General features: G+C 43.5%; 2 protein-coding genes across 2 annotated transcripts in view; both read right to left on the bottom strand.

Moving 5' to 3' along the window:
• Fan1 (FANCD2 and FANCI associated nuclease 1) overlaps nt 1-3,146 on the bottom strand; it is a 30,174-nt gene extending 27,028 nt beyond the window's left edge. The window contains exons 1-2 of the mRNA XM_005357806.3: nt 3,010-3,146; nt 1,376-2,837 (exon numbers count right to left, since the gene is read on the bottom strand). Of these exons, the coding sequence (XP_005357863.1) occupies nt 1,376-2,600 (1,225 nt within the window). The 5' untranslated portion in view covers nt 2,601-2,837; nt 3,010-3,146. The remainder of the gene's footprint in view (nt 1-1,375; nt 2,838-3,009) is intronic.
• Nucleotides 3,147-6,104: 2,958 nt separating this feature from the next.
• The window catches only part of Mphosph10 (M-phase phosphoprotein 10), a 16,231-nt gene continuing 7,525 nt past the window's right edge, over nt 6,105-14,810 (bottom strand). Inside the window, exons 6-11 of the mRNA XM_005357805.2 lie at nt 14,667-14,734; nt 12,647-12,784; nt 10,462-10,572; nt 8,163-8,270; nt 6,688-6,918; nt 6,105-6,324 (exon numbers count right to left, since the gene is read on the bottom strand). Coding sequence (XP_005357862.1) covers nt 6,175-6,324; nt 6,688-6,918; nt 8,163-8,270; nt 10,462-10,572; nt 12,647-12,784; nt 14,667-14,734 — 806 coding nt within the window. The 3' untranslated portion in view covers nt 6,105-6,174. The remainder of the gene's footprint in view (nt 6,325-6,687; nt 6,919-8,162; nt 8,271-10,461; nt 10,573-12,646; nt 12,785-14,666; nt 14,735-14,810) is intronic.

Genomic DNA, 14,810 nt, shown 5'->3' with positions numbered 1-14,810 from the left:
GCTATCCTGGAACAGAGATCCATCTGCTTCTGCCTCCCAAGCGCTGGGATTAAAAGTGTATACCACTACTGCTTGACTCAAACTGTTCCTACTTCTAGGTTTTGGAGAAGCAGAGCTACCAACTACTCAGGAAGTCACATTCGAACAGTCAGAACCCACCAGAGAATCCCGACCACTCTAGATAGGAGTCAGTGAACGCCATTAAGTCATCACGTCCATCTTCTGGTGAGAAGCACACAAACAGACAGAAGCTGTGGACGTAACTGAGCTAACAGAATTACTGTTTGCATATTCAAAAACAACACCAGTGTGTTACCGGGAAGATTCTGTAGTAATAGTCAGGATTTTTTTCTTGGATTTTAATGCCCCAACATGGCCACATATCATTAGAAGACAGTGTGGCCACCAAAGCAGCTCTTCTTACCTAAACTCCAGAAACTTCACGGCTTGGGACCAAGAGTGACAGTCACACAAGAGTGGCTTTTGCATCAAACCTGCACTACCAGCACGGAGCCACCACTGACTGCCAAGGATCCAAGCAACAAACTGGTGTTTTTATGCACCAATTCAGGCTTGTGTTTCTTCCGTTTGTTCCACACCTCAACTTGACTCATCACTGTAACAACTTCAGTGGGGAACCTGATCTGCTGCGTCCGCTCACAACCTCCACCCCCACCTGGGGATTTCACTGTCCTTGCAGACAACAAGAAATCGGTCACAGGCCGGGCGGTGGTGGCGCACGCCTTTAATCCCAGCACTTGGGAGGCAGAGGCAGGCGGATCTCTGGGAGTTCGAGGCCAGCCTGGTCTACAAGAGCTAGTTCCAGGACAGGAACCAAAAGCTACGGAGAAACCCTGTCTCGAAAAATCAAAAAAAAAAAAAAAAAAAGAAATCGATCACAGGACGGATAGACTGATCAGTGCCAGACCTGTTAACTTTTTGTTTGTTTGTTTGTTTTTTAAATCTGGACACTGGACATCGCTTTACCACTATCAAAGCAGACATATAGGAAATAAAACTGCATAAGCCGGGCACACCTTAATCCCAGCACTTGGGAGGCAGAGGCAGGCCTGTTCAGGCCAGTCTGATCTACAAAGCAAATTCCAGGGCAGCCAGGATTAGAGAAACCCTGTCTTGAAAAACCAAGGGGAAAAAAAAGAAGAAAACTATTGCTCTCATAAATGAAGTACTGCTTGCACAGTGACATCAGCAGGCATAAGAATCTGTTTTAAATGGGCCTATTCTTGACACAGACCTTGTAAGAGGCCGAGTCCCACAATATTCCCACCGTGGCTCCTTGTGGTCATTACACTCCTCCCACACAACACTCGGATGATAAGGAAGAAAACCTCCAAAGCAAACAGGCAGAGGATACCTGACAGCTGGTAAAACTTGGTTATGATCCCCTTCTCCTGGTCATCAAAGAGCCTCATGTCCTCTTCATTCTCCCAGATGGCCTGCAGCACCACCAAGAAGCTCCGCAGGTAGTAGGGGTGGCTCGGTGGGGGTTGAGCAGTCTCCCTGGGATCATCACAACTGGATCCCTCCTGCAGAATTTGTCGCTTTAAGGCACTCCCACCTTCCCTAAGCTCCTGGCTGTTGTTCCCTGGAGAAGTATCCCTGGGGATGTTTGAGTCCACCTCATTAGCAGACGCTGGCGTGGGAATCTCAACAGTCACTTCAGCCTCTTCGTGGCTGCAAGCCTCAAGCTGTGCGGCACCCCCACCACTTACCCCTCTGGCATCTTCTCGCTTCACAACACTGTCTCCTGAAGCCGACTTTCGGTTATTTTCAAAAATTAAATCTAATGAAAATAATGTGGGCCCGTGATCCAAAGATGCGGGCGTGCTGGCTGACTCCCCGCAGGGTGCTTTTTGGCTTTCATCTCCTATTTCTCCTATTATTTTACGGCTCTCTACTATCTGTTCAGAAGCATCCTCTTCCTCTAGAGATGCACAAGAAAAACGGTTTTCCTTTTGAGAACCGCTCAACATCTCATCTTTGTCCTCCACCTCAGAACAGTTAACAAGAAGGCTGGTGGCGGTTGTGGACAGAGAATGCCGTGGACAATTACTGGCTAGTCCCTCCTTCTCATGCTGTGATTTTTTAACGTTTAGGTACTTGCTGGACAATTTAGACGACAGACTCCCCAAAGACGCAATTTCCACACTCTGACTTTGAAGCCCACTTTGATTTTTGCACACCGGAGCATCTTTGAAGTAGGGACTGGTCTGCTGTTGGGTGCCCAGTTTCGAACCACATCGGGCAGGGATTAAACTTCTCTTTGGTGGTGACAACTTCTGAGGTGTCGTGTCTTCTAATGCAATACTGGATAAATTTGACCTGGACACAGTTGGATTCGTTAAACGAGATTGTGCAGGCTCAACCTGAACGAAGTCACCGTCGTTAGCACAGGACTCATCAAGGTGCCGAATTAGGTCGTACCTAGGCACCATTTTATGACAAATTGAACATGCAAGTTTAGCAGGTGGGGCATTGTTAAAATATGAAATAATCGAAGGAGATGGGCTTTTTGTAGTTTTGTTGGTAGATAAGCTTCTACGGGGTCTTTTTTGGACAGGTGATTTCCCTTGTGACATCACGACTATCAGAAAAAGTGGGCGGCCAAGAAAATTCGGGTAATCTCAGGTTAAGGGTCGCAGGGTCTTACTTTTACTCCCTTGGCTTGAATTAATAAAAGGTGCCTGCTACCACCTCATCAGACAAGACAGTGGCCACCGCGGGTGAAGGACCCCAAAGGTTTACTTTTACTCTCGCCTTGAACTAATGCAAAGTGAAGTAACATTTGGTGTAGGTATTCGTTCAATTTCTTCTCCCTACAACATAAAATACATAAATTAAAAACATTTTCAAGCATTAACGGGGTCGGGGACAACTGAATGGCAACTTTTGGAAAGAGAACCCTGAGCTTGAAAACAGATTAGGGTTGTCCTGCAGCTCCGCGCAGGCTCCGTGATCCTTGCCTCACGAGGACCGAGCTGCACTTACTTCCAGGCCCTTCGTAGAACCATTCTTCTTAAAAAGAGGACGCTGACTCTCTCAGACGCCTCTGAAGTCACTGCAGCGGAACCAGCCCAAGAGGTGCACGAGCGGGCACTGAGGCGGCAGTCCGCCCGAGCACCGCGCTGCAGGCAGTCCCAGCCGATCCCCGCGACTGCACTCCCAGACTCGGCGAGTGGAGTCCAGAGCGATCGAGCTGAGGGAGGGCGGATGGGGAGCTGGAGGGTGAAGACAGCAATGCATCCTCACAGGCCTTCTCTGTGGTAGCAATTGCAAAATGAGTGAAAGCAGCGATTGCCCCGAGAGCTTCACAAGTCATACACGAGGGTAGCACAATACTAACCCTTTGTGGGTGGTAAATTAGGAAGGCTACCATAATTTCTTTTTGTTTGTTTTCAAGATAGGATTTCTCTGTGTAACCCTGGAACTCTGTAGACCATGCTGGTCCCAAACTCAGAGATCATCCTGCCTCTGCCTCCGAAGTGCTGGGATTAAAGGCGTTTGCCGCCATAGCTAGCTTTTCTAACGCAACTAAAAATTAATTCAAAGAGATACAGCTAAGATAGGCTACTCATAATAAACGCATTATAGTTAATTTGACTTTACAGGAAAAAATGAACACAAAAAGTCAGAGAAAATACGTAATAAAATAAAATACCAAATAAAATCAGGTCAATAATGACATTAAATGGTCATAAATTCATAGAATTAAAAGGTAAAACCAGTCTGATTAGACTTAAAAATGTAGTTCCTAACTATGTGTCACATTGAAGAGCCTGGTGCAGCAAATCGTTTGAATTGAAAAAATTCACAAAAAATACAAACTCCTAGGATCATGTAATACCCAAATCACTATGAAAACTGGTACTTTAAGACCAGAGGATTACTCAAAAGTATTTATTCAGAGGAAAAGGATATTCCAATAAATCCTACTTGGAATAAAACTTCAGGGAAAGTTGCTGTGATACACACCTTTAATCCAGCAGTTGGGAGGCAGAGAGCCAGGTAGAGCTGAGCTGGAGGCCAGTCTGGTCTACATGGATTTCCTGGGGCTTCATAGTTTGGCCCTGCCTAACACCAACTTGGGGAAAATTTTTTTAATGTTATATTAGTGGTGTCATAGTCAGAAAACATCCCCCAGCCGGGCGATGGTGGCACACGCCTTTAATCCCAGCACTCGGGAGGCAGAGGCAGGCGGATCTCTGGGAGTTCAAGACCAGCCTGGTCTACAGAGCTAGTTTCAGGACAGGCTCCAAAGCCACAGAGAAACCCTGTCTCGAAAAACCAAAAAAGAAAAAAGAAAACATCCCCCAAACTCATGTGTTAAAACTCAATGGCCAACAGAGCAATGCCTCCGGAATCCATATGGTAGGAGAGAAGCGACCTAAACATTGTTCTCTTACCTCCAGACCAGTGCGGCATCCTCAGAGTCCTTGACATTGCATACAATTAGCACCGTGGTAAAAAGGTTTTGGGAACTGGAACTACAGATGGCTCAGAGGTTAACGGCACTTGCTGCTCTGGCAGAAGACCTGGGTTCAGTTCCAGGCAGCTCTACCAGGTGGCTCACAACTACCTGCAACTCCTGTTCCGGGGAAGCAATGCACATACAGACATGCAGGCACACACACATACTCACCAAGGCTTGGGGGAGGAGTCCCGCCCTTCTACCTAACCCAAGGACAAAGCAACAAAATGCCATTTTGACACCCACATCTCCCCCATCAGACACCACTCCATCTGAACTGTAAAGAATCAAGTTCTCTATAAATCCCCCAAATTTAGTTTGTTGTAGCAGAACAAGCAGACTCAGCGAATCAGTATTTAATCCAAACCCACACAACCTAGTTCTCTCCGGTAACAGCCATGTTCAGCATTAATAAAGAACTCTAAACAGGATATTCTTTACCATTGGGTTTGATCAGTGCAGATGAAAATCAAGCACCTTTCCAGTCATTCTTAATCTTAGGTCTCATTCTCTACCATCTGGATTAAGGCTGGTCATTTTTCCACCTAGTCATGACATTATCAGTGAAAGGCATTTTTCTGAGTGCGGATGTCTGAGCAATGGACTCCTGGTTGTCCTAGGGGACTCTGAAGACTGCCAGTCTGTATTCCAAGCTACACTAAGCCTGTTGCTTCTGGATTCCCCTCTAGATTGTATCTGTTCTCTCAGTATCTTACTATGAACTGTAGCAGCTAACCTGTGCTCTTTGTCCAGGTATTAAGATTTTCCAAAGGGGAAAGATCTAAACCATTGTGAAGTAAGACACAATAGTGGAAGAAAATGAAGAACTCAAAAGGACTATGTGGACAGCCAGTTGTAAGGGATGTGACTGGCTCTGGGTGCTTCTCATAGCAGGCAGGCAAAATGGTGAATCAGTGAAATCAGCTGGCGAGCACTAAAGCAGGAAGGGCACTGGGAAGTTCAGGTGTGTTTCACACCCAGAGAAACCCAGACAGGCTTTCTATTTGTTTTATGACGTTTTAGGGGCTAGTGTGGTCTAACCTAGCCTCCAACTCACTTTTTAGCTAAGGAAAGTCTTGAATTTCTGATTCCCTAGCCTTCATCTCCTGAATGGCTGATTATAGAGAGGTTTCCCATAGCACTGTGAAGTCTCAAGGAGTTCCTATCAAGCAAGATAGGTCTTTGCTAGCTATGTATGTATGTATGTATGTATGTATGTATGTATGTATGTATGTATGTCACCTAATACATGTCAGTATCATCTGGGAAAAAAATAAAACAAAACAAACAAAAAACAAAAAAAAAAAAATCAAACCCACTCAATAAAGAAAATGGCTTTAAAGATTGGCCATAGGGAAGTCTGTGGGACATTTCCTGGATTAATGATTGATGGAGGACCCAGTCAACCACGGATGGTGCAACACCTGAGTAACTAAGTGGTTGTGAACAGAGCAAGCTGGGAAAGGCACAGAGAGCAAGCCAGTAGACAGTCTTTGCTGCAAGTCTTGAGTTCTCTCAATGACAGACTGTAAGCCATAAGATGAAAAAGCCCTTCCTCCACAAGCTACTTTGGTTATGGTCTTTATCAAGGCAATAGGAAGCAAACTGAGATAGGTCTCAAGAATTTTATTATAAAACAAAATAATGACAGAAACTTACAAATTTATATATTAAATTCAAATATATTACAGCTTTAATTTATGAACAGAAATGTCCTGTTTTTTCTTCTTTATCTTTCCTGGTTGTTTTGCATCATTAATCTGCATTTTTACTTGATCTTGCAATTTAGAAAAGAATGCCTGAGACGACTTTAAGGGCTTATCTTTTCGTTCATCCTGCAGTTAAAACAAAACAGAGATGTTATAAATCATGCTTCTGTGAGACAACGCAAAGCATACAGCACATTAGGATCGGGACAATGACCAAATGCACAAACATGAAAAGCCACTACAAAAACAGTCGGCTACCTTAACATACATTCCATTATTACAACACCCTTGTGCCTTACGGAAAAGAGAGAAGAAAGACGACTTGCTGACAGGCCTGCCACTGTGCAGGTCTACAGAAAGCCTGAAGGGTGCCGAGGCCACTGCTGAGCAGTGTGCTTCAGAACCCAGAGGCAGCTCTGACACCCTAGCTGAGAAACAGCCCAACACATCCATGCCATAAGTCCCCACCAGGTGCCTGTCCGTACTTACCTTTAACAAGGACACTTTGCCTGTTTTGGTCAACTGTTTCAGCTTCTCTTTAGCTGCTGCTCTGCTGGTCTTCCCAGGCTGGTCTGGGTTCCTCTTTTCAAGCAATTTCCTTCGCTTTTCCTTCTCCTTTATTTTCAAACGCTTCTGATATTTCTTTTTCCTCCGTTCTCGTTTCTTGTCTGTAGCTGTTTTCTCAGCAGTCGTTTTTAGATCTCCAGCTTTATTTTTCTCCTATTAAAAATAAACCAAATAAACAAAAACCATCAAATAAATGAAAATCCTAAACAACCACCATACTTGTTATCCATATCTAACATCTGCTGAGGGATGAGAAGATGAACACACACACAGTGGCCAATGGCTCCATGTCTGTGGAACAGTGTGTCAGGATGCAGAGCAGGCCCTGCTTGGTACCAAGGAGCTGTGGTAACTCTAAAGCCACACTTTGCTCTTTGCCAGAACTGACTCAGTAAGAGTTCAGCCCCAAATGAACTCACAAAGGAAACAGAGAGCTAGGCTCTCAAGTCCACAGTATTAGCCAACAGGTGCTCTCCAACACGGGTCAAAGGACATGTCTGGTTCAGTCTTCGCTCTCAGCTGTGAATGGCAGCCCCTGGGTTTGGATGAGAGGATCCTAAAGACCAATGAAGAGAGGAAGCAGGGAATCCTGACTCCAGTAAAAAGTGACATCCTCATTTCTCCTGAGCTATCAGCTCATCATGCCAGGTTCTGAGTGGTACAAGATGGCAGAGGTTCTGACAGAAGTGCTGGCTGTATATGTAACAAAGCAGAAGAGACAGAAGAGGACACCCGGAAGGCACGAATGTCCATGTGCAGGAGTCAGAGGATGTCAGCACCTGAAATATCCAAGGTGTTCCAGTGTTCAAATGGTCTGCTGGATTCTAGACGTTAACGCTGGTAAGCATTACACTGCACTTTCTGATTATTATGGATAAAATCAGCATGGGGATGGGCTAATACTAAAGTATTACTGGATTTTCAAAGACTGAAACAAGCACTTTAAAACATTTGTAATACTTTCATGATGCCTGAATACACAAAATTAGTTTTTAAGCATTGCATAACTAATCACTCCTCTCACTATATAAGCATCCATAGTCACAGAGGATCAACTCTAGGACCCCACAGATACCCAAGTTCTAACATTCATACTTCCATACACTTCAAATTGTGCGTGGATTGCATGAAGCCCTGGGACAATGAAAATACTACACACAAATAGCTGCACGTGTTCAAACCAGACTCAGTTTTCTTTGCTGAATATTTTCAACATGCAGTTGGATGAATTCATGGATGAACAACTCAGTTACAGGGTGTGGGGGGATATACCTAGAAATTACTGAGATACACAGGAATAAAAACTGAAACTCAAGGAAAGTCACATCAAACAAATGCAGATCTGGTTGCAGTAAACTTCCTTGCAGTCGATAAACATTTCCACACTGGCTTCCTACCTTGATTTCCTCTGGGGCCAGGAGGGTCGCATCACTAACGCTCACTGGGGCTACTTCCTCCATGGTTATGGCCGGCAGATTCGACACCACTTTAATTTCAGGAACAGGCTAGAAAAGAGACAAGGCATTAGTGGGGAGAAGAAAATGGAGAAAATGTCACCCAATAAGCTCTTTATGGAGTAGGTCTCCTCTGCATATGCTACGGTGCTGACTTGGTGTTTGGGGGATTACTGACACTGGGAATGGGGCTGTCTCTGACTCTTTCACCTGTTCTTGGGACCCCTTCCTCCTACTGGGTTGCCTTGCCCAGTCTTGACATGAGGATTCGTTACTAGTCTTACTGTGCTATGTTTGGATGATATCCCTGGGAGGAGTGCCCTTTTCTGGGGAAGATGAAGGAAGGGGTGGATGTGGGAAAGAGGGAAAGTGCAGGATGAACTGGGTGGAGTGGGAAGAGAAGCTGTGGTCAAGATGTACTGTATGAGAGAAGAATAAATAGAGCTGGGCGGTGGTGGCACACGCCTTTAATCCCAGCACTTGGGAGGCAGAAGCAGGAGGATCTCTGTGAGTTTGGGGCCAGCTTGGTCGATAAAAGCTAGTTCCAAAAAAAGAATAAATAAATTCTTTAAAAGAAACCACACGCTGAAAACAAAACACAAATCTAAAACATTTCTGTGCTAGCTGGAATGACAACCATGACAACGGGCAGCAGCAAACCATTCTGAAAGCATTTACAGGTACATATGTGTACAACATTCTGCCAGTCAAATACTACTGCATGTTACCTATTTGGACATTCTCAAAGAATCCCGCCTACTTAATAATATATTGATTTGTTATCATCTTGCCTTTTGTTATGGAAAAATCTAAGCTCTCAAAAGAAATATAAAAAATGCTTATGAGAAAAAATTAAGATTACTTGACAAAATATTTAAGCTACTAGAAACTTATCTTTATATATTAGCATGAAATGGTACTAAACTGTTTGTAAAAACCAAAATAATGTAGACGAGAAAAAGTTAATGGCTCAATCATGTGAGGGGCTGTACGGGTAGTCATAGCTACCGTTCTTTCAAGATAATAACATCCAAGTCACGTCCAGAGGACAATGTCCCAGGGAAATGTCATAAGAGCAAACACACATGAGGAACAGGACAGGATTCTGGACTCTAAGCAAGAAGAAAATGTGGAATGTGGGAAAAAAAAAAACAAAACCTTATCCAACTGGGCTACTGTTCAGATATTCATGAGAAATACTATGCTCTTCCACAATCAGAGAGAAACAGAAGCAATCTCAAACAATACAGCATAGATGCTGGTTAACAGTGCACATCTGCAGAGATAGTAGGTGAAATACAGACCCAGATATGAAAAAAGAAATATTAGAGGACCCTACAGCAGCCATTGGCACTCCTGAAGAGTAAAATGTAAAACAACAAAATCTTTTAAACCAAGGCAAAACAGAGGCTGAGGAAATGATTTAGTGGGTCAGGTGCTTGCTATAAAAGTGAGAAGATATTAATTCAAATCGCCAGTTTCCATATAAAAAATGGACATATCTGCACATGCCTGTTGAGTCCTGTGCTGGGGAAATAGAGAGCAGAAGAATCCGGGAGCTCACTGACAAATCAGTCTATCTGAAAGAGTGACCTTCAGATTTAATCAATGAAGAGGCCTTGTCTCAAAAGACAGAGTGGAGAGCAATAAAGACGCCAGATGTTTCCCTTTGGTCTCTGCAAGCTTCTGACATCCAGACCAGTCTTTAGTTGGCATTTAAACACCTCCACAAGAGACATCAAAGGGCGACAGGTGTTTAATAGAACCACAGGTGGCTGTAAGTAGACAGGAGATCCCAGCCAACGCAGGAAAGGGGCTGAAGAAGTCTGGAGTGGACAGAACACTAAGCAGTGCAGAGCACATGGGCCCAGTGTTAGTTCTGCCTCTCCCACATTCCAAGCTTCAGTTTGCTCATCTGCAAACTGGAAACAGTAACAACAGCTTAGTGTTTTGGGCAATGAAAGTGATGTAAGCAAAGGACCTAATATGACTTGCAGCAGGCACCAATCAGTGTGAGTGACAGACACCATCACATAATCAAACACAACTGAGAGTCAGGAGAAGAGGAATCACTGAGGCTCAGAACTGAAGGTGACCACAGAGGGGCCTGCTGGAGATCGGGGTGAAGCTCCCTTACAGAAGCCCTGTTGTGACTTATAGGGAGTGTGTCCTGACACCAACAGAGCTCAGAGAGATGAAGTTCACACACGCTGTTTTTACACTGAACTGTTAATGCACATACCGGCTTGGGGATGAAGTGGAAGTTTGATAAGGCATCCAGTTTTAGGAAGAGAGAATCCATCATCTTCTGGATTTCTACATGCTCTGGATTTTCTTCTTCTTCAGTTTTTTGCTAAGTGAGTAAGGTCAATATCAGATGAAGCAGTTTACAGTGTACCACAGATAAAACATTACAGGCAACAAAAGGGTGCTACTTTCTTTCTTTCTTTTTTTTTTTTTTTTTTTTGGTTTTTCGAGACAAGGTTTCTCTGTGGTTTTGGAGCCTGTCCTGGAACTAGCTCTTGTAGACCAGGCTGGTCTTGAACTCACAGAGATCCGCCTGCCTCTGCCTCCCAAGTGCTGGGATTAAAGGCGTGCGCCACCACCGCCCGGCTTAGGGGTGCTACTTTCTCAGAACCACAACTATGCAGCAGCGTTCCACCCTGATGTGGTGCACACTCCTTTAATTCCAGCACTTGAGCAGAGGCAGGCAGATCTCTGTGAGTTTGGGGTCAGACAGGGCTACATAGTGAGATCTTATTTCAAACAAAAATAAAAACAAAAAAATTCCCAGCCAGGGAAGACAGTAATTTCCAACACCCAGGGAGCTTGTTTAAGACCAGCTTGGGTTACATAGTGTTGCTTTGTTTTTAAAAAGAAGGAGAGGAGAAGAATGTGGCAGAAGCAAAATTACAGGTATCAGCACCACAGTGGTGCCAATGCCTCACAAAGACCACAACGGGTGCGCGTTTCAGTACCCGTCAGCTCTGACATTTAGAACTATCAGTTTAATTCCTTGGGTATTTTCTGCCAAGAGCTAAGCTTCTCACAGTAGGATCATTAAATTTAAGAAAAATTAGCAAATGTTGGTGAGGATAGGGAAATTTGAACCCTGCGGATTACTGGCAGCAAAGTAAAATGAAGTAGCCACAGCAGCAGCAAACTTAGCAGTTCATAGAAGGTTAAAGAGAGTTAGCATTTCCCTCCTAGACATAATAAACCCAAGGACACTAAAGGAGAGAAACATGCATGCACGTGCACAAATACATACACAAAGTAGGATTTGCTATATCTAGCAGGTGGAACAGTCTACATACTCATCAACTGAAGAAAGACTAAAGAAACTGTGGCACATATAAATATAAATGGAATATTACCCAGCAATAAGATAGAAATAAAGTGCTGATATATGCTGTCAACATAAAGACATACTGCTAAATGAAAGTCACAAATTGTGTGACTTTATTCATACAAAATGCTCAAAGTAGGCAAATTCACAGAAGTGGGGTGTAAGACAGCAGAGATGGGAAGGAACAGGACACTGAGAAGTGATAAGCAAGGGTTCAGGGAACTACAAAGAAAAACACAGTTAAGCGCCTCTGAATTATTCACTTCCTTATTCTGGTTTTTCAAGACAGTGTCTCACTATGTAGCACAGAACCAACTCAAAATATGATCATCCTTATAAGCCTGCTGAGTCCTGGGACTTCAGGAGTGCCCCATCAGGTCTGAAAAACTGTGTCAAAATGGTTTCTATGTTAAATGAATGTAATTTGTGCAAGATTTATTCAGATTAGTCACACTGATATGGAAATGACAGCCATTTAATTCTACAGAGTCAGGTAATTTTATATTTGGTCTTCCCCTAGCCCCAAATGGGCACTGTGAAAGGCTAAGATGGTCTTCTGCTTGCTTGTTTTTGTTCTTCATAATTAAGACAGAGGAGCAGAAGGCAGTGGGAGGGGGTGAGAGGGCAGGAGTGAGAAGTTACTGGCTGGCTGTGGCTGTGGCCCGAGTCAGATGACATTGTGTCATTAGCGCTACTCCAATAAGACCAGAGTAGAGTAAAAAGTCTTCCCAGGATATGACCTTGTCCCTCTGTTTATCTAGGTTAAATTTAGAATTTAAGAAAAATAAAACGAAACAAATAAAAATAGCCTAGCGATCAAGATAATCTCAAAAATATATAAAATCTGAATAAATCAATTACTTCGAATATCAAAGAAGTAGGATTTTAGAATTATAATACCTTATAATAATTGCTGGAAAATCAATAACTGTTATACAAACTGATTACCAGCCCTCTATTCCCAGCACATGCTGTTACACAAATATCTAGTTCTTAGATCAGGGTTGAATGAAGGTGTGGTTCTCCTCTGCCATTTCTTTAGTAGTCATAGCCCCGAGGGCCTTTGAGGTCACCTTACCTGGTTGAGTTTGATGTACTCCTGCTCATAAATCTCAGCAAGGCTCAGCTTACTCTTCTCGTGGTCTAACGTCAGACGCTTCTTATATTCATACGCATCCTCTTTGGGCTTTTCTTTTCGTTCTACATCATCCCAAGCCTGAAATGCAAATACATTAATAGAATCCAAGATTTATTTCTATGTTCTGTAAGAATTACAGCAAAGACATTAATTTTCAACTTCTGGGGCTGGGGCTACAGCTCGATGGTAGAGGGCTTGTCTTGTGTGCATAGAGCCTTGGTTTCAATTCTCAGCCTCACAGAAACAGTGCCCACAATACCAGCACTTGAAAGATTGAGGCAGTAGAATTAAATGTTCAAGGTCATCTCAGGGCCATCTATGGGCACATGAAACCTTGTCTCAGTAATTTTAAAAAGTGTTAAATGTGATAGCCCACATCTTAATCTCGGAACTTGAGACACAGAGGTCGATAGACCTGCGAGTTCTAAATAAGCCTGGCCTACACAGTATTCCAGGCCAGCTAGGGCTACACAGTGATACCCTGTCTCAAAACAAACAAAACAAAACAAAACAAAAGGTGTTTTTTTTCTCTAAGTGGCAAATAATAAAGCATGAGGAAGAGAGCAAAGAGGACATTAGTTCAAACATTCCTTCTGCCTTTATGCTAAAGTCAGTCTTCCTCTTAGTTACAACTTTAATTGCTTTGTAACCCTTTGCTAGGAACTGAACCAGAGCCTCACTTACACCAAGCAAGAGTTCTACCAGAGCCAAACCACTCTAAAGATTTACTTTAGAGCCAGTTTTTTTCAGCCCACCTTACTATGTTAATTCAATTAACCTAGTTTTTCTACTCTGTTCCACATTTTCAGATACTCTCATATAGTATTCTGCTCTTGCTCCTCCACTGTAGATGCACTAAGGAAGTATCTCTAGTAAGACTAGTCACATACTTGTAATATAATGTCTGCTTTTTATTCTAAGCTGACAAAACCAAAACAACTCCCGAAAACTCTTTGCTGGGCCACTAACATCTGAAAAGATCCACCCTTGATTTATTACAGCAGATACTGTGCCAAGATGGAGGAAGGGTTATGGGTATGACCAAAGCAAGGCGGATGCCCGTCATCGCTGCAGTCCGCAGAATCGATAAAGCAGAAGGCCGACTCTCCAGAACGAATGCGTTCTGATGGAGCAAACCCAGTTCACAAGGCGCTGGGCCCGCCACCGTGTGTATATCGACTGATTCTCACAGTGAATCTCTTGTGAAGCTATGAGCACTCTCCTTTGGTGCAAGATTCAGCAGAGGATGGATTATTGGACACAACTCTTTCCCATGTACTGGTATATTGGGTCATGCCCCCCTCTCTGTGGGATTTCCAGTGGGAAATTTAAGTCACATAGTTGATAACCTTGGTTCCCACAGTCTAATCTCCACTTTGTTCCCTGAGATACATTAGAAGCTCCCTCCCTGCAACTATCTTCCATTTGGCAAGTCATGCAGTCAGGAAAGGAGTCTTTCATATAGATCACATTGGAACCTCCAAAGATAGGCATGTCCAAGCTCAGAGAATTGCCTTTGTTTGCTTGTATATATAAACCGCAAACTTTACAGACTAGGAGAACAGCAGGAGAATAAAGAAGCTGATGCAGAACAGTGCACAGAGGAGAGTCCATCTTCTCCCTCAGAATTAAGTCCCGTGCTTGCTGGGAGTCTTCTTCTGAACCCTGAGGGGACACTGAGGCTGGCACTCAGAGGTCCCCAATACATCATAAGCCCTATTACCCATCCAGTCAACAAGATTCAGAACAGATGATACTGACAGTGGCTCTGGCCACTGTTCCCATCAGACACATTACTTTCTTGGGTATGAGCAAAGAGCTATGCACTACAGAGAAGGTGAAAATACCTGTTTTCAGTCTCAGTGCTTTAAAGTCAAGACGATCAAATAAAAACTAAAAAAGCATTATTTCTAAATAATACAGTGAGACTTAAATTAAAACCCACTCCATTCTTACTGACCTGATCGCGTATCCTCTGTTTAATGATATCTTCTAGATGGAGGGTGGTTTCCTCTGTGATTACAGGGGCTAAAAGAAACATAATGTGTTTGTTAGATAAATACACATCAGACTAGGGATTCTCAAATACGTGTTGGACCCACAA

Source organism: Microtus ochrogaster, chromosome 22 (genome assembly GCF_000317375.1).
Source record: "Microtus ochrogaster isolate Prairie Vole_2 chromosome 22, MicOch1.0, whole genome shotgun sequence".
NCBI classification, from domain to species: Eukaryota; Metazoa; Chordata; class Mammalia; order Rodentia; family Cricetidae; genus Microtus; species Microtus ochrogaster.
Note: the sequence above shows the minus strand (reverse complement) of the source record. Positions and strands in the feature narration are given on the sequence as shown.